This window comes from Poecilia mexicana, unplaced genomic scaffold (assembly GCF_051168715.1).
Source record: "Poecilia mexicana isolate PSO_F unplaced genomic scaffold, ASM5116871v1 scaffold_17, whole genome shotgun sequence".
In the NCBI taxonomy this organism is placed as follows: Eukaryota; Metazoa; Chordata; class Actinopteri; order Cyprinodontiformes; family Poeciliidae; genus Poecilia; species Poecilia mexicana.
In genome coordinates, this window is record NW_028263386.1 from 1,779,362 (window position 1) to 1,798,829 (window position 19,468).

The following is a 19,468-nucleotide window of genomic DNA, read 5'->3' on the forward strand; positions in this document are numbered from 1 at the left end:
ACATCTTAACCCCCCAAATAGCTTGTTTACTGTTATCATTTTGTATTCAGAATGAATTTTAGCACCTCGGAGTCTGACTGCTTTAGTTTGTGTCCTGGTTGTTTATTTCATCCTTTAGGATCATCCTGGTAGTGAGGAACTCATCCTGACTGGGCCAGACTTCAGAATGGCCTTTAGGGCAGCAGCCCAGGGCTTGAGTCATTGGGGCAACCCAAAGACTTTATTATTTGTTTTAATGAAACAAATTTGGCATTTTTATGAATATAAACAATGCACAAGTATACAAAAATTAAGATTTTTTTTTTAACAAAATGGAGGTACTGCTCAGAGGATGTATGTAACCTATAATGCATCAATTCATTATTAAAACTACCTATAATATAGTTTGCTTTTTTTTCTGTAGTGGATAGGGAACCAAAATGTTTCTAGATAAGTTTGGTGAAAATAAGGTTCCAAATCCAGGAGCAGAACATCTGTGGACTCACCTGAATACGTTTTTGGACAAGAACCTGAAAGACTGTGAAGGATTTTAAGAACATTTCCAAGTAGAGTGAAAAAAAAACTGTAAAGATGTCAGAATCAAATGAAGTCTAAACTGAAATAAAAACTGATTAAAACACAGGAGACAGGATGCGTATAACATGTCATTGTTTTAGTATTTCAGGAACAAAACATTCAAAAAGCAGTAGTTTACTGGAGCCTCTAGTGGTCAGGAGTGGTACTGCATGATGGTAACTATTAGTCTGTAGGAAAGTATTAGTTTTATAACAAAGTATTAGGACCAGGCTAAGAGATTTTTTTTAAATAAACAAAAATACAATAAAAGAATAAAGGAGCCATATTACCAGATAAATGTTGTAAAATTACAAGAAAAGTCGTTTTAATGAGAGAAAAGCTTTGATAGTTAACATCTGATGTGACCAGATCAGTCGGCTTCTTTATTCAAAACAGACTCAGAATTATTTCAAAGTCCTGATATTGATCATTTGATGCAGATGTCTTAAAGGGATCATGTTTGCAGAATTCACTTTTTGTGTACTTTGGGGAAAAAATCCATTTAGGAGTTCTCAGAAAATTACTGCTTTATTCTCCTAATTAAAAAAAAACAAAATTCTTGGTCTGGTCCTAATAATCTTTTATTAGGATATTTAGGGACACCATTCATCTCAATCCCACCAGAAGGACAAAAACTCCTTCAAACTTCTGCAGCTCCAGAATAAAAGAGGAAATAAAAAGTTTCATCTTCGTCTTTTTCTCAGAACATAAATGCCTCTGAAATCCTTAAGCTGCCTGGATCAGTTATCATTTCCTCCTTCTCTAATCTGTCTGTTTCCATCTCAAAAAGTTCATAATTTTTACATTATTTAGAAAAATGCTACAGAGCTTCATTAAAACCTGAAGTGGTTTTACACAAACATGCAGAAAGCTACGGAACCGTTTTACTGCCAGAGCTGGAAATAAACTCAGGAGTAGAGTCTCGTCTTAATGAGTTTCTCGTTTAATGATGAAGTTTCTCGCTATAAGGACATAAAACTTCTCATTAAAACAAGAAAGTTTTTCATTATGAGACTTTTATCTGTTTCCATCTCTAACAAGAAACTGATTTAAACTGAGAGTTTGGGTTTTAAAGCTAATTAACTAGATGAAACTCATCTCTTCATAACAAACTCATTAATCTGTTTTTATATCATTAAAACGAGTTTCTCATAACGAGACGAGTTTTATACCTAGTTTTAGATGAAATTATGTTCTTGACTTCTTAAAACATAAAGGAGTTTCCTCTCATTGTTTCAACGTTTCCCCTACACTGAAAAAAAAACCAGATGATGCAACTTTTAAAAAATGTAATTTGTTACAAGTAGAGGTGTGCTGATCGATCGGCCACCGATCATAACCGGCCGATTTCTGTGAAAAAGTATATGATCGGTGATCGCCGATCACGGTCTGTTGTCACCGATCACAAACCGATCACAGTATCTCACCTGGCAGCCGGTGCAGCTGATCTCCTCTTTCCTTTACTCTGCAAAGCGCAGCAACAAATCCTAAGCAAATGGTGAAAAACTATAAAGCTCAGAGCGAATGGGGGAAGTTTGCATGTTGCGACGGAGAAATACGTCGGGGGTGAAGCAGTCAATGTGTGACATTTAAAAAACAAGCACTTGACTTAGTTTGGATACATCGAGGCTCACTGCAGGAAAAAAGGACATCCGGAGCGACCAGGTAAAGGGTAAAGCAGCGCACAGCTACCAACAGTCACCCAGAAGAGCATGATGGTCAGAAAGCTAAACAATTAACCTGAGAAATAATTTAAGTCTTCAAGCTGCGGTGTAAGACGCTGGTTCTGCTCTTGGACCGCTGCTACTGGTAGTAATGTTTCACAGACGGAGCCGCTCAACCTCCACCTGACAGCTGCTGAAAGCTGCAGCAGGGAACGTAAACAAAAAAGATTTTAGATAAGTAATAAAACTTTCGATATGTCCTAACATAAAACAGATAATCTCTGGAAAAAATAAATCGATCTCCTCCGCCTCCTCCCTGCAGAATTACTCCGCTCGGTCAGAAACCAATCAGAACCAGCATTCCTCAGCTAGCCAATCAGAACCAGCATTCCTCAGCTAGCCAATCAGAACCAGCATTCCTCAGCTAGCCAATCAGAACCAGCATTCCTCAGCTAGCCAATCAGAACCAGCATTCCTCAGCTAGCCAATCAGAACCAGCATTCCTCAGCTAGCCAATCAGAACCAGCATTCCTCAGCCATGTTAAGGAAGTTTGGATTTCGTAACAGGATTGTTTGTTTTGATGCAACCTGCATGACTTTGATTGAATGTTTCCTTTATTACTTGACATTATTTGATAGCCAGATTTATTTGACTCATGTATAATTTATGGCACCGAGAGCCTTACTGTTACATTTTATTTTGCTGATCGCAGGTTTATCAGTTGTCCTTTTGCCTGACAGCTGTTGTATTTTCCATGTTTTATGTCTATATTATACGGAAGCGCATTGCTATCACGCAGGAAAAAAAAAATTTCGAGCGCTATCACGTTATAACGTGATACGTATCTCGTTAAAACGTGATAGTATCTCGTTAAAACGTGATAGTATCTCGTTAAAACGTGATACGTATGTCGTTAAAACGTGATACGTATCTCGTTAAAACGTGATAGTATCTCGTTAAAACGTGATACATATGTCGTTAAAACATGATAGTTATCTCGTTAAAACGTGATACGTATGTCGTTAAAACGTGATACGTATCTCGTTAAAACGTGATAGTTATCTCGTTAAAACGTGATATTTATCTTGTTAAAACATGATAATTTTAGGCCCAGGAAGTGGCGGTATTATGCTAGGCTAGTACAGTGGCTAACATGAATTGGTCAGGTTTCCTTTCATGTTTGGTCTACAACATGTAGAGATACGGATGCTGCTTTGCACTGTGGTTAAAACCATTAATAGCATGCGTACTCTGAGCAGGATCCTAAACAGAACGGGACTGCACCGAAGGAAACGTCAGTCCGGTCCTCTAGCTGTAGCGGCGTTCCTGACTGTCTGGATCGAAGCTCAAGTTGGCTTCCGATTGTAGCTTCTGATTTGGGAAATGGCTAAAGGGAGATTATAACGAGGCTCAGACGTATTTGCTGAACAGTTTCTGTTCAGATTTGTTTTAACAGTACACTTGCTGAACAACGGCAACGGCTGTTCGTAACCAAGCAACCGAAATCAACAGAAGGCTCGATAGTGGCAAAAGACAAAACTAGATCCTGTTAAGCATTCTTCAAAATAAAAGACTTCCTCTCTCCAAAATAAATCATAAATCAGCAAAAGCTGAATGGCCTCCTTTAAACGTCCTGAGAAACAATCACCTAATGATCGTGATTCATAAATCTCTACTCGGCTTGGCTCCAGCATCCTTAAACTTTCTTTTACATAGGTCTGTTAATTCCCATTCTTTACGTTTTAACAATATTTTTCTTTTACATGTTTCACTTTTCTGAACTGAAAAAGGGAAGCAAGCTTTTAGTGTGATGGCTCCTACAGCCTGGAAACAGCTCCAGTCTGAAATAAAGATGTCAAAGCTGGTTTCACTGGACTTATTTCGAGCGATTCTTAAAAACAGACGAGATTCTATTAAACAGTGTCACTGTTTTTAAATTCTTTTCTACTGTTTTACACTTCTGCATATGCATTAATTAATTTTATTTTGTAACCAGGTTGCTGTGTGTTGCAGACTTCTACCCAGGTCCCTCTTGAAAATAAGATAAGATGTGTATCTCAACGGGGTTTACCTGATAAAATAAAATAAATAAAATAAAAAAATAAAATAATAATATTTGTCAAATATTGGTCAACAATTTTTAATATTTGTCGACAAACAAGGAGCAAAGAAGAGACACCTCTCCTTTACCATATAGGTGACTTAAAATAATGTTTTCTAATGGAGACAAAGAGGGTAGATAAAGATTATTGTGTTGCTTTGATAAAATAAAACTCTGAACTTGAACGTAGTTATAGAAATATTTTGTAGGAATATCATGTTTGTTTTTAATTTCTTCAAGTTACATAAATACCTTCCCTGAAAAAAGATCAGACACTTTAGTTATATTCTTAGCAGTTTAAATCCTGCTCTACATGGATAAACATTACATCGGATAGTTGTTGCATTTCTCCCAAATAATCAAGTGTTTTTTGCCAGATCATCATTGTATTTTTCAGAAATGGGTATTTTGTTTGCTTAATTAACATTTTCCTGCCTGATGAGTACATGTACAAGTCTATAGCAATAGAAATCAAGTGGGATACAATAGTAACCCATGCTGGGGGCTGTCTGGCAGTAAAGTAAAACATTGCTGCCCTGATCTGGGTTGAAATAACATAATAGGTTTGATAATTGTTAACACCCTCTGTCATATGGCTGATATAAGACAGACAGTTTCATTCTCGGGCGTTTACCATTTAAGTGAAGTTGGAAAAAGTTATATTTAGCTCCTTAAAGAAGAAGGGGAGTGAGGAAATTGAAACTGATTGGAAAACATATAAGAATTTTGGCAATATTGTAATTTTTATAATATTGATGTGACCAATTAAGGAGATGAGTAGCATCTTTAACTATTAAACTTTTAAAGCTAACATACTTAGACACTTCTGATCTGGAATAGATTATTCATCTCTGATGCTACGTTGCATCACTATACATCGGAATCTGAAAAGTTGTTGGCATTATTATCCCAGCTGATGGATCCTTGTAAGCCACACAAAAAGGCAGGTGCTCTAGGACAAAAAAGTGAAAGAAAACAGAAGGTTAAAATAATAACAAATATTGTAAATGTGATTGGAGTTTATTTCTAATGCATTCCAGATGCAAACATATTTTTAAATCTCTCATTGCTGAGGTTTCAAATCAGATAAAGATTTCACAAATCACAAACTAGGTTTGAAATATTCTGCCATTAGCGTAGATTAGAATAATCTACTCCAGATTTGAAGTGTCGATGTATGTTCGTTTTTAAAGCAGAACAAATGATTTCTTAACATTTATATGTTAAATATAATTTCCATGATTAGTTACTTATTTACAGTCATATGTTAAGTATAATTTACATGATTATTATTATTCACCGAATTTAACTTGATTGTACACAATTCCAAAAGGTGACGTGAAAAATAATTAAATTCAAAGCTTTATGTATGATTTATTTTGGAGAGAGGAAGTCTTTTATTTTGAAGAATGCTTAACAGGATCTAGTTTTGTCTTTTGCCACTATCGAGCCTTCTGTTGATTTCGGTTGCTTGGTTACGAACAGTCGTTGCCGTTGTTCAGCAAGTGTACTGTTAAAACAAATCTGAACAGAAACTGTTCAGCAAATACGTCTGAGCCTCGTTATAATCTCCCTTTAGCCATTTCCCAAATCAGAAGCTACAATCGGAAGCCAACTTGAGCTTCGATCCAGACAGTCAGGAACGCCGCTACAGCTAGAGGACCGGACTGACGTTTCCTTCGGTGCAGTCCCGTTCTGTTTAGGATCCTGCTCAGAGTACGCATGCTATTAATGGTTTTAACCACAGTGCAAAGCAGCATCCGTATCTCTACATGTTGTAGACCAAACATGAAAGGAAACCTGACCAATTCATGTTAGCCACTGTACTAGCCTAGCATAATACCGCCACTTCCTGGACCTAAAATTATCATGTTTTAACAAGATAAATATCACGTTTTAACGAGATAACTATCACGTTTTAACGAGATACGTATCACGTTTTAACGAGATAACTATCACGTTTTAACGACATACGTATCACGTTTTAACGACATACGTATCACGTTTTAACGAGATAACTATCACGTTTTAACGACATACGTATCACGTTTTAACGACATACGTATCACGTTTTAACGACATACGTATCACGTTTTAACGAGATACTATCACGTTTTAACGAGATACGTATCACGTTATAACGTGATAGCGCTCGAAATTTTTTTTTTCCTGCGTGATAGCAATGCGCTTCCGTAATATTAGGTGAATTTATTGCCAGATAAGTTTTCCATTTTGCCAGATCTATTAGTATCATTTATACTTAAAGCGAGAAATTAACAGCCAATCCAGATGATCGGCAGTGATCAGAGATCAGAACAGAAAAACCAGAACGGAGCATCCCCAGATTATTAAGTTTATTAAGTAGTCATGTTAATATACCTAATGCTAATAAATTAAGTTTGACAGACATTCCAATACATGTGACAAATGAACTACATTTTCTAAGTTGGAGCTCCAATCTCTCTCTCTCTCTCTCTCTCTTTTTCTTTCACTGCAAAAATCCAAAGTCGTGTTGAGATGGTTTAAAATTACAACCTTTTATTTTGGTCTTAAAGAAATATAAATCTGATTGAGTTGATTTAAACCTTAAAGAGAAACCGCTCCTGAATCAACTTACAACCTCTGGCCGTTTAACGCTTCGCTAGAAAAGAAAAGATTTAAGAGTGGAACAAAGTTCTGGAGCGACCCGTTTGGGCCCGTTCAGGCCGAATGGGGCCAGTTCAGCCTGCTTAGGCTCAGTTGTTGGGCCCAGTTGGGCTCAGTTGTTGGGCCCAGTTGGGACCCGGTTCAGGCCGCTTGGGCCCAGTCGTTGGGCCCGTTTGGACCCAGTTGTTGGGGTGGCACTTCTTCATGTGAAGCTTGAGGCTGTACTTGACGATGAAGCTGCGGGAGCAGAGCGAGCAGCCGTACGGTCTCTCCCCCGTGTGAACGTTCAGGTGCGACCTCAGGTGGGCCGACTGCGTGAACTTCTTGCCGCACTGGTCGCAGGCGAACGGCCGCTCGCCCGTGTGGATGCGGGTGTGGACCTCCAGGTTCTGCGCCGTGGCGTAGGTCTTGTTGCAGATGGAGCAGACGAAGCGCTTCCTGTGGGCGTCCTCGTCCGGATCCGCAGCGGAGAGCTGCTGGCCCGGCGAGGATCCGTACAGCCCAAAGTTCAGCATGCTGCCAGCGCCGCCGTTTTCAAACTCGAAGGCTGCGGCGCTGTGGTCGTCGGCTCCGCCGGCGATGCCGACCAGCTTCAGGCTGAACACGTCGCCCTCCAGGTTCTCACTGGGGCAGAACTGGGCGAACGCCATGGAGCCTTTGGGCTGTTTGGACCAGGACGGGTCCAGGTTCAGGTCCAGGTCGGCCCGGTTGGACGGGGACTGGGCCTCCATCAGGGCGCCGCTGCTGAAGAACAGCTGCCTGCTGCTGGGGCCCGGCGGCGCCAGGGAGCAGTCCTGGACCAGCTGGACGTCCGGGTAGGAGCAGGCCGAGGCGTCCGCCTTCACCTGGACGTCCTCCAGCGCCGAGCCGCCCGGGTCGCTGCAGGGCGAGTCCAGGCTGTAGACCGGGACGTTCTGCTGCGACCCGCCCGACAGTTTGGACGACTTCAGCGCCGACAGGTCGCCATCTTCGTACGGCCGACTGCGGCGCCGCCGCCTGCGGACGGACCGAGCCGAGGGGGAGGCTTCGCTGGCGGCTGCCGCTCCGGCATCATGGCGCCTCCGTTCTCCTGGACAGAGAGGAAAAACTCTGCAGCGTTACGGATCATCCACAGATTTAAAGGGCCAGTACAATATGTTTTAAATGCAAATAGTGCCATTGTATAGCATAATCAGGTAACTGTTACCTTCAGCTGTCATGCTATAAGAAATCTGACTTTGTATTTTAACGCCTTGAATTTGGGCCTCTGTCTCTTTAAAAGTTTTCTTCCTCTTTCTGAAATTCCTTTCAGAAAATCATCCAACATGGCTCCTCTATTAACCCTTTAATAATGTGAAAATAAGCTGACTTAAGTAGTTAAAACCAAATAATAATGTTCCTGACTATGAAATCTCAACAGTCTGCAGAATGGGCAACAGAGTATGATGGAGCAGTTTCAAGTTTTGTCTTCATAGCTGGTTAAACTAAAACAGCTTGTGGTGAAGTGAACTAGTTTGGCATCATTTGGAAATGAAAAACAAAATATTAATAATTATCAATATGGGCTGATATGAAATGTTCGTGTCGCGCAGCAGCAGAAAGATTCTCCGCTCACCGTCGTCGATGCCGTCGAACCCGTCCGAGTCTTCGTCTTTAATCAGAACCACATCCGGAACCTGGAGGAAGCCACAAAATGTCTAATAAGAGCAGAAGCAGCCATGCAGGATATCGGCTTATTTCTCCATTTTACACTCAGAACAAGTCAAAGAGCTGCAGTTGTTTTTAATCACTTCATCCGTTAAAGATTGGTTCCCCCAGATTAGGAGCTAATTAACTTCACAAAGCTGCTTTCAGCCTGCAGCGTCGACCCAGAGAGGAAATAATCAGCAGCTTCATCTCACCAACATGTCTGCCACTACGGAAGCCTTGAACCGCCAGAGCTGGGAATAAATTCAGGAGCAGGGTCTTGTTAAAATTAGAAAGTTTTCTCGTTAGAACCAGAAAACTTTCTCATTTTAACAAGATATAGAAAAAAAAAAGTTCCTCTGACAGATTACATCTTCCCTCTGACTCCGTTTTCTTCCAGACGGCACTCAAACGCCCCGCGAGGTGTTGCAGTTTCACGTTACGACCTTTCTCGTTTAAACGAGAATATGCTCGGGTTTTAATGAGATATAAATCTCGTTATAACGAGAAAGTCTCCGGTTTTAACGAGATTCTGCTGCTGTATTTACGTCCTGGCTGTGGCAGTTAAACACCTCTGTATGCATGAGGACAGTTATCTTCCAGTCCGGAGATTTGTTGTTGCAACCCAAACAGCCTTCAAAGCTGCCTCCAAACCCTGCATCATTATGATAAATATCCATTAAAACTGAATGCTGGCCACATATCACCTGCATTTTCATCTTTAAAAAAACATTTTCTTACATTTTGAGGCCCAACTTTTCATTTTTATTTTCCATTTGGAACCGAAATAAAAACAAATATTACTACTTTATTTCCTTTGAGCTAAATGTTTTTATTCAGTACAGCACTGGAACATCTCGAATCACAAAGCAGTATTCATGGGTTTTTATGCAAATACATGCAAATCAGTGGTCCCTGAATTAAATGGTGACATTTATGACTCAAAATTAAGTTTGCCTCCATTTTCCTAGCTGAGGGGAAATACCGGGCCCAAAATTAAAAATGGATCAAAAGATACAAAACTATTAAGTGTTTAATCTCATATATATTTTCTTCCAATAGTTTTGTCAAGATAATGAGTTAATTTCAGGTTTTCTCGACAAAATGGGTTATTAACTCATTATCTTGAGAAAACCATGGGGAAAATGTCCCTGCCAGTATTGGCCGCTTTCAGCCTCATATGTCTACGTCTAATAAATGACTTGTTTTATAAAGGCATGCTAGGGCCATTGTAGACAGAAAAATAAAAGAGGAAATTTCCCTCCAAAAAATGTCATAAATGTTCTAGAAAAAACAAGGATTTTTGTTTATTTCAAAAATCGGCCATTTGTTAGAAAAAAAAACTTAGATTAATCTCAGAAATTTTCAAGAAAAATCCTGGGAATTTCAGAAGTCAATTTTTTTTCTTTAGAAACTCAGAAATTTTCCAAAGGTCGAACAATTTCGACATTGTAAACTGGGGAATTTCCAGATATTCTAGAAAAAACAGAAACTAGGAAAAATGCTTTTATCTCGCTACCATGTCCCTAATACTCCATAATTATTTAGCGATAACCCTCTCTCAGGTTTCTCTGGTGGTAAATAATGTGTAGCGGTCAGAGCGGTTACCTCCTCCGGCTCCACCCCGGCGGATCCTCCGTCTCCTCCGGAGGCGTCCTCCTCCCGCTCTCTGTCCCGCTGTCTATGCGGTGTTTCCGGTCGGACAGCAGCTTCTGTCGCCTTAGTCTTCTCGTCCGGGGCCAGCGCCTGGCTCTCCCCGCCCCCGCCCGGGACCACGATGGACTCGATGAGGTGCAGCTTCTTCCGCAGGTCCTGGTTCTCCTTGTGGCTCCGGCTGATCTCCAGCTGCAGCACCGAGTAACCCTCCTCCACCAGCTCGCAGATCTCCACCAGCGCCGCCTTGGTCAGCGCTTCCAGGACGACGGAGAGCTGCTCCTGGAGCGCTTTGCTGCTTAGAACCGACATCCTTGGGCTCCAACAGAACCGGAACAGAACTGAGCAGCTCCGAACCGAACGTACGAACCCAAGCCGACCTCACAAACCGTCCGAGACGACGGATACAAGCCCCGCAGAGAGAGGACTACAACAGAAGACTGAGACTACAGGGAAGAGTCATGGTTTTCATTATTACGTAACTACCGGATAAAGATTCTATTTCAAAGTAAAAGCAGGCGAGTCAAGTTTAGAAACTAAAATTACTCTTTTTATTGGTAAACATTTACTTTTAACTCTCCCACGGTATTTTAGATAACTCAATAATTTGGACACTTATAGGGGATCAATACTGCCACAGAAGAATAAATACAGAAACAAATAAATGCTCAAAGATGTGATTAAATGTACAAAAATACAGGGTAACACTTTATTTGAAGGGGGTTGAATAAGACTGTCAGGACACTGTCATAAACATAACACCTGTCATGAACTTCAATAAGGCTTCATGAATATTTATGACTGCTGTCATAAAGCGTCATTCGGTAAATTATGACACTTTTAATACAAAGTTGACATTATTCAAAATGTCTTCGTTATGACAACTTGACATTAACCAAGAAATCATGATCTAACATAAATTTGTCATAATAATTTAATTATTACACTAGCAAAAGCTTTAACAAAACAATGATTAATATTTCCACTCCCTGAAATAAAGCAAAACAAGTAGGACAGCAATAATGATTTCACTAAGCTTTATTACACGGTCAAATGATTTAATAACAGACTCATTAACAATTTATTTTACATCAACTAAACGAGTAGCACCAGTTATGAATAAGTCATTAAGTGTTATTACAGTGTCATTAATACTATTACCTCAAGTAAATTGAAACTAGTAGCAACAATTATAAAGATGTAATTTAGTATTACAATGTCAAATGCAATGCCAACAGAGTTATTGATATTAAGTCTTACCTCAAATGAAGTGAAACACACTGGACTACTTATAACTACCATCATAACTGCAGAACAAACCCTTCGTACATTGGAATAAAACAAAAGATAACTTGTTCTAAGATAACAGAGGATTTAACGTCTGGTCAGTATATTGTTACTCTGAAATGCTGATTGAAAAACTAAAACAGAATTACTTATTCTTTAACTTAAGAAAATAGGTTCTTTCAACAGTAACATTTTTTGCTTTGATTATGTCAGCCATCTCCTTTGTAATAGTCTTCCTGTAATGCTCTGAAAACAGGAGATCTTCTTCTTGTCTTCATTTCCTGGAAGCAGCTCTTTGAAGGTGTCCAGAAATGCTCAGAAATTTCAGCTGTTCTTGCAATAGTTAATCATGGCGAAAGCCTTTTCATGAATTCAAACTTGGTGAATCTCTTCTGGACATTCTCATAGTCGGTGATGACTCAATTCATTGTGGTCACTTAAAAAAAGAACAAAAACAAAAAACAATGTCATCATATTCCAGCATTTATTTAAATACCATTTCAAAAATGTCCCTTGCTGCTCACTGTCAGAATGGTAGACTGGCAGATAAATGCCTAGTTAACATGACTGGTTGTTATAAAGTGCAATACAATTATTTCTTAACACAACTGGAATAATAACTGGAGCTGAACAAAATTATTCTGATCAAATATTTGTCTGGCAGAAGTTCAGACAGACTGCCACTGTTATTTAGAAAGCATCATTTAACATATAGTTTTAGGCACATGAATGCATCTTTTTACTTAATGAGCATTCTAAATTATTTCTAACCAGATACTCTGACTTAGGGTTGTTTGCAAGAAGCTTATTAATAAATAAATAGATCTAACATCAGTTTTAGTTGTCTAAAACGTAACTTAACTCAGCTGGTGAATGTTGATTCCTGCTCCCCATTCCCCACTTACCTGGCTGTCCCACTCCACTTCACATAGTGAAAATATTAACACAAAAACCACTTACCTAATTTTCTTGGGGAATATTTCATCTGCTTCTTTCTCTTTGGTCAAATAGGAACTTCTTTCTCTGGTGGCTGGTCCTTATTACATCCTCCACACTCGTAGCATGTCTTCATTAGCCAACTTTGTCCTCCCACCATGTGTCCTTAGGCTAGCCTGGGTCTTCATGTGGCTAAACTTGCCAAAGCAAAGAACACACTGTGTCACATCAGCCAAGTCGCTAAATAATGCACATGAAGGATAACTTTGACTAATATATTAGCTTTTAATTTGGTAGATTAAAATTGGAGGGAAAAACAATTTGCCTGTCTTTAAAATATATTTAATATTAAGAGCTAACGTTACAGTAATTGTGTTTAATAACTTTAGCTAACATTAACTTACAGCAAGGTAGGATTGGCTTGAATTGCTTATAGCTAACATTACAGAGAAAGAGAACATAGTCAATGTTATTTTCTCAAAGAAAATGTAAAGTTAATAAGACACATACCTCATATGTATTAGGTATCAAACTTCGGCTTCTTTTTAAACAGGAGGTCTGGCCGTTATAACTTGTTAGGTTTGCGCCACAATATGGAAGATTTCTTCTTCACCAACACACTGCACGCCTGTTCGTGCACTGCTGCCTCTCACTGGTGGAGATGGTGTATTGCACTAGCCCTTGTGTTTAGAAATGGGGTCCATACCAACCGACCCCACACACGTAAAACTTTATCATTTGCCACAGTTCTCTACGTTTGCCTCAGTCCTCTCACGCACAAGGGTTAAAACAGCCTTAAATAATGTTTCAAATGCTAAGTTCATAAGTGCTTTGTAGACATCTTGCTGTAAAACTTTAGGATCGATTAAATTAAGAAAATTAAGACTAAACAACATGGCAGAGCTTTATAATATTACTACATAAAGCTAATTTTTAAAGTTTAATCGGTAATACTTTTATAACAAATTTATGTTAGATCATAATTTCTTGGTTAATGACAAGTTGTCATAACGAAGACATTTTGAATAATGTCAACTTTGTAATAAAAGTGTCATAATTTACCGAATGACGCTTTATGACAACAGTCATAACTATTCATGAAGACTTAATGATGTTCATGACAGGTGTTATGTCATGTTTATGACAGTGTCATGACAGTCTTATTCAACCCCCTTCAAATATAGTGTTACCAAATACAGTAAATACATGGTGGTGGTAATTAAATTAGACAGCCAGAGGTAAATGTATACATCTCTTTTAATCAACTCCTTTAACCTTTGTAATTGCTTTATCAATAACTTCTTTTTAAAGTTTTATTTGTGTACGTTTGAATATTTTTCTGTTTTATTCTCCTTTTGTATTTTCTTTCAACTTTTTCATTTTTCCAATGCTATTTATTTCTGCCTGTGTTCTTTATTTACTTTTCTAAATGTATTTCTGCCTCTACAAATAGCTAAAATCCCCAAATATTTGAGACCTTCCTTAAAAACCACATTTATTTGCATTAATAGTCAATGGAAACCATCTTGGCATTACTGCACAGCAAAGGATAACATCTACAGTCTGCCTGTTCTTTGGGGATCAGCCAATCAGCACCAAGGAAAATAAATGGTGCTTCTGGATTGGTGGCTTTGCAAACGCTAGCCAGTAGCTTGTAAAGTAGCATTATAGCTAGGTATTTTATAGCTGCATTTTATTTTGGAATTTTAAAGATGTGCTAAAATAAAAAAAAAACTACAGATGGCTAAATTTCTTTTCGAATAATTTCTTTGAAAATAATTTACTATAGTTGCAGTCTACTGTACTACTAATTGGGAAACTTTTCACAAATCATTATTACTAGGATGCATTTTTTGTAATGTTTGAAGGTTAAAAAAAACGATTAACTTAAAATGAAACTATCTCCACTGAACCAACAGATTGTAAAATGATCATTAAAAACAATAACGCTTTTTTAAAATAACTCTGATTTAGTCAACTCAGGCATAGAGCTGACTTGTACTTTTGATAAATGATTTGAGGAGGATTTCACTGCAGCTGCAATAAATTTTACAAATAGTTAACAGTTTGAATTTATTATTAAACAGTCAACATTATACATACATCTTCAGTATTACACTTTCTTCATCGGTCAAATGTTTTTGTTCCAGGTGTATGTTTAATTATAGCCAGAGAAATCTGCTTTATTTATCATGAGTGTAAAATTAATAACATTCCAGGATTGGTGGATGTAAGCACAGCAGGTTCTTCAGTTTCCACATGGTGACAGAAAATCCTGGCACCTGATTGGCCGTTTTCATTAGAAATCAGAAACTTTTTAGATGATCAATAAAGATTGATTTAGTCTGAGCTTTTCTGTCAGTTTTAACTTTGTTGTTTGATTCGGTAAGATAAAAAATAAAAATGTAACTTTAGAAAATCTTCCTCTTACTGACTGACACCAAACTTCAGCACCACTCATGCAGTCTCTAAAGACAAAGCTAGATTACTACTGGAATGTCTTCCTGTTTAAAAGTTAAATAAAAATGAATGAAAAGGCAGAGAGAAGAAATCTGAGCAGCTTTTCCACTGAAATGTCTTGATAAACGGAAAAAGTCATGAAACTGCTCGAGGTTCTGGTCCATCAGCAGAGTCGGCCCAAGGCAGATGCAAGTTAAGCAGTAGCTTAACTGATCCATGGAAGGTGATTTCTTCCTCCTGTTGACTGCTGCTACTGTTGGGAAAATACAATATCTCAAACTTGTTTACTGTGAATAGTGTTTAAATTGTGTTTAAAACTGTAAATTTAGTGTTTATCAGCTGATGCTACTTTCAAATCCTTAAAACAATATGGCACACTTAAATACCACTCAGCATTTTAAAATCCAAATTATTTTTTAAGCTTATTACTCCTGTAATTTTAAAATCAACAGCCAAAATAACACTGGTAAGCTAGTTTCAAATGTTGCTAATGATAGTGGGAACGTTACACACAGAGCAGCTCAGGAATGAGGAATCTGTTGTTGACATGTTGGTATGGGGGGCCCCATGTGAAAATCTGCTTTGGGTCCCTAAAGGCCTGGGCCAGCCCTGTCTGTGGGTCAGCGGGTCTGGGCTCGGTTCTGGCCCAGTCAAAGCGGCACCATATGATGTTTCTGCTGGTGGATCCGCAGGTTCTGCTTGGCCGCGAAGCGTTTCCCGCAGTGCTCGCAGGAGAAGGGTCGCTCCCCCGTGTGGACGCTCTGGTGCGTCTTCAGGTGGCCCGACTGCGTGAAGCGCTTCCCGCACTGCGCGCAGCTGTACGGCCTCTCGCCCGTGTGCACGCGCACGTGCGTCTCCAGGCTGCGCGATGATGTGAAGCATTTTCCGCAGTAGCTACAGGCAAATCGCTGGTCCCTGCAGAACCGGCTGAGCTCCAGCGGGTCGAGCCTGGAGCTGCCAAGCGCCAGCAGCATGGAGCGGTGCGGCACCGGCACCATGCTGGGCACAGCCTGGCTGCTCCAGGAGGCACCGGGGTCCAGATCCACATCGCAGGGGACAGACCCGACCAGAGCCGAGCCCCGCTTCAGGTCTGACAGTGCGGGCAGAGCGGCCGGTCCGTCTCCAGACCCCAGCAGGAAGCCGGTCCTGATGTCCGCTGCAGACAGAGCGCCGCTGTCCGACTCGGAGGCCAGGTCAAAGTCCGCAGAGCTGCCCTCGGCAGCGCCGGACGGGCCCGGGGACGGCCGCCCACTGCAGGAGCTGCTCTGGTCCCAACACCGCATGTCGGAGATCTTCCTCCCGCACGGGCCCTCCTGCCCCACAGGGAGGCCCGGTTCTGCCTCCGTTCCTGAACACGGATCAGAGCGAAAGGTTTCACTAACTCGGGCCTAGTCCATACATAGCAGGATATCGAGAAAGCTGAACAGATTTATATACGGTTTGGTCTTTCGTCCACAGCAGAACTCTGTTAGCGTCACTACAAACAATTATTAAAAGGAACGTATTATGTAAAATTCACATTTTGCATGTTTTTGTTCTTCCATTTGGGTTTCTACTGCTTCTAAAAACAGCTCAAATGCTTAAAACAAAACAGAAATCGCTTGGCTGGTTTTGGTCAGACATAGCTCTGATGATGTCACTTCCAGGAACTTTGTAGCCTACAGCCTTCTTGGTAGGTATCCTTAACTGTTATGACAGTTGCTATGGAGTTTCTATGACAACAATAAACAAGCCACATTTTCTGTCTCAGATGGGTCAATTTGTTGGCATCTGTCTCTTGCACATTGGTCAAGAGGGTTTGTTTTTGCTTTGTGCTACACTTGCCTACCAAGTTGGTGGTCCAGTGGCGCAGATGACTTCCTGTTCAGACTTGTGGGAACTATGTCAATATTTTTTTCTAGTGTCTGGAAAATTAGTGATTTCAAAATTTTTTACCTTGATTTTTTACCTGTGAAATATAACATCACAAATCAGCAGGTAATGCCTGTCACCTAGCAACCCCAGCAAAGTTCCACCGTTACCTAGCAACCCCAGCAAAGTTCCACCGTTACCTAGCAACCCCAGCAAAGTTCCACCCATTACCCAGAATCCCAAGTTGAACTGCAGCACATTTGGTCAGCTGGTTCCTAACAGGAAGTCGTGGTTCTTTTGAAGGACTGTGATTGGCTGACAGGTGTTAGATTTGCCCCTTATGGGTCTGGATGCTCAGTGGTGTAATTCAGCAGGTTGGTGTGGATCATCACGTTTCTGAAACTGATCCCATGTGTATGAAATTTTTTAAAATGTTTTTTTTATAAAGAAAAACAAAACATGTGGACAAGGCCTAAAGCTGGAATATTTGGATAAACGTGGGTTCCTCTCACCGTCCTCCTGCAGGAGCAGCGAGTCGTCCTTCTCCTCCTCTGTGTCCTCTTTGATCACAACAATGTCCTGATCCATTTGGATCGGCTCCTCCGCAGTGGCTGGAGCAGAGTCCTGTCAGAAAACAACATGGCGGTTTTACCTGGATTAGTTTATTAGTGAAGTAAAGTGATGGTGGATGTCTCACCTCTGCAGGAACGGATCCATGTCCTCTGAAGCTGGAGGGTTTTACCTGCTGTAGAGACGCTTCAGCTTCCAACTCTGGGTGGAAAAACAAACACCGATAAAAACAGAACTACAGGAAAAAAATCCAGAAAAATGTCTAATATTTCCAGGATGAAGTGTAAAATGCAGAAACCCCAGACAGACAGAATAAGCTGCTGTTTTTATACGTTCTCCTGGCGTTTTGAAGGACTATCAGATTCAGCCTCAACTGAAACGATCATACCAGTAAAGCACGGTAGAGGCTCCATCATAGTTTAAAACAAAAATATCTGCTTGTGTTGAAATGCCTCTGAAAGCCCAGTCAGTCATCTCCACTGTACTGACTCTGTCGAATAAAAATATCAAACTTTTATGCTTGTTCCAACTGTACAAACAATATTTTTAATATCTAGAAAGAATGTATGGTTAAAACTTGTGGTTTTCCAGATCAGGACATTTGAAACTTTAGGAAGAATTCTCATGTTTAGTTTTTTTCCAAATGTTTAACACTGACAGATTTGTAAAAAATAATCAGAAACCATCATGCTACTAGCTTTGTGGTGCTGTAATAAATCAGGAATGTGTGTAAATGACATCAGTTCCAAAATCCTTATTTTCTATTCTGTCCTTGGAAAGATGGCAGTGTTTACTGTTTATCCAGTGCTGCCCCTCCCCCACCTGCTGCTGAGGAAAGAGGACTTCTAAATTTTTTCCTCTCGAGAAAATTTTGGCATTTGGGAAATAAAGGAGCAATATAACACTGTCTTACAGCTGCTACTTGTTTAATCTTATTTAAAATATTGACTGCAATAGCTGTTATCTTAGGTAGGCATAATTGTCATAATGTTTCAAATAAATACAAACAAATTGTTATAGTTTGCAAAATCAGGCGATATCTTTAATCTGTGTTATTTCTCTATGGGTGACATTATAGAATAAAAACATTAAATAGACAGTAGGTTGGTGGTGGCCACATAGGATTCTGCTCAGGGCTCCATTCACCTTTTAACCGGCCCTGGAAACAGGTCAGTTGAACTATAACAAAACAAACCCACTAAATACTTCTCCTTCTATAACTGTAGTAACGCAGGGATGTTTTGTAGTTTCCGGTTTTATTAATATGCCGAATTAAAAAGTGACTAAAAGTAAACTCTTCCTGTTGAGAATTGCATCCTAACTTTGTTCCCAGTAGAGCCGAAGCCGCTTTATTGCAGTTTTCTAATGGAGTTTGGTGGAAACATGAAGCTCTGATTCCATTATTCGCAACCAATAATAATAAAAACAGAACCTGTGATGAACCTTCACCTGTTCGGTTCCGCTGAACTCACCGGCTGCAGCATCCTCCGGCCCGCCGTCCCTCCGGCGGCTGCCCCGAGCGATGATGGACTCGATGAGCTCCAGCTTCGTCCGCAGCGCCTCGTTCTCCTTGCGGCTGCGGGAGATCTCCAGCTGCAGGACGGCGTAGCCGTCATCCACCAGCCCGCAGATCTCCGCCACCGCGGCTCGGGTCAGCGCCTCCATGATGGACGACAGCTGGGACTGGAACCCCTTCAAGCTGCTCATTCTGGCGGGGAAACGAGCGCAAATCTCAGCAGCAGCAGCTCCGTAAGGCCGGGAGGGTGAGATCCAGCGACCTCCAGCTTTCTGTAGACAACTAAACCGTTTTTGAAGCCGAAGAGCGGCTCACCTGCTCAGGGAAAACGGCCGGATGCTGCAGTTGTTGTTTGGACTTCCCCTCTGTGTGCGCTGAATTTTCAAAATAAGGGTCAGGGGCTTAATGGGATGCGGTGTTCAAGAACACATTGTAAATGCGGGCTTTATTTTATTTTTTTTATGTTTGACCATTTAATCCTGACAAATAATAATATATGTTTGAAGAAGATTTTGGAATTACGAAGTATTGGGGTCAGACTAAAAAACAAAAAGTTAATATTA

The 19,468-nt window shown here is 40.2% G+C and overlaps 2 protein-coding genes and 1 long non-coding RNA gene across 4 annotated transcripts; all 3 read right to left on the bottom strand.

Moving 5' to 3' along the window:
* Nucleotides 1-6,660: 6,660 nt before the first annotated feature.
* LOC106925062 (uncharacterized) lies at nt 6,661-10,878 on the bottom strand. The gene is made up of 3 exons (XM_014999118.2): nt 10,241-10,878; nt 8,562-8,622; nt 6,661-8,036 (listed from the first exon to the last, which is right to left on the bottom strand). Exons 1-3 carry the CDS (start codon nt 10,595-10,597, stop codon nt 7,057-7,059), a joined length of 1,398 nt encoding a protein of 465 aa, XP_014854604.2. The 5' UTR covers nt 10,598-10,878; the 3' UTR covers nt 6,661-7,056.
* Nucleotides 10,879-11,305: 427 nt separating this feature from the next.
* LOC148154509 (uncharacterized) lies at nt 11,306-12,838 on the bottom strand. Its single transcript, XR_015765937.1, has 2 exons — nt 12,533-12,838; nt 11,306-12,008 (listed from the first exon to the last, which is right to left on the bottom strand). It is a non-coding gene; the product is annotated as an uncharacterized LOC148154509 (long non-coding RNA).
* Nucleotides 12,839-14,567: 1,729 nt separating this feature from the next.
* On the bottom strand, nt 14,568-19,435 carry LOC106925064 (uncharacterized). Of its 2 annotated transcripts, XM_088015034.1 has the most exons (5): nt 19,221-19,435; nt 18,862-19,097; nt 17,517-17,590; nt 17,332-17,443; nt 14,568-16,316 (listed from the first exon to the last, which is right to left on the bottom strand). In XM_088015034.1, the coding sequence occupies exons 2-5, from the start codon at nt 19,094-19,096 to the stop codon at nt 15,619-15,621; spliced, it is 1,119 nt and encodes a 372-aa protein (XP_087871160.1). In that variant the 5' UTR covers nt 19,097; nt 19,221-19,435; the 3' UTR covers nt 14,568-15,618. The 2 variants fall into 2 exon arrangements, with proteins under 2 accessions (XP_087871160.1, XP_014854610.2); XM_014999124.2 differs by having other exon boundaries at nt 18,862-19,434.
* Between the last annotated feature and the right edge of the window lie 33 nt (nt 19,436-19,468).

Coding starts and splice junctions, on each gene's coding strand:
- LOC106925062 (XM_014999118.2), bottom strand. CDS start 10,597: ATGTCGGTTCTAAGCAGCAAAGCGCTCCAGGAGCAGCTCTCCGTCGTC. Junction 8,623..10,240: donor CCGGGGTGGAGCCGGAGGAG/GTAACCGCTCTG, acceptor GGCTTCCTCCAG/GTTCCGGATGTGGTTCTGAT. Junction 8,037..8,561: donor GTTCGACGGCATCGACGACG/GTGAGCGGAGAA, acceptor CTCTCTGTCCAG/GAGAACGGAGGCGCCATGAT.
- LOC106925064 (XM_088015034.1), bottom strand. CDS start 19,096: ATGAGCAGCTTGAAGGGGTTCCAGTCCCAGCTGTCGTCCATCATGGAG. Junction 17,444..17,516: donor ATGGATCCGTTCCTGCAGAG/GTGAGACATCCA, acceptor GTTTTCTGACAG/GACTCTGCTCCAGCCACTGC. Junction 16,317..17,331: donor GCTGCTCCTGCAGGAGGACG/GTGAGAGGAACC, acceptor ATCCGTGTTCAG/GAACGGAGGCAGAACCGGGC.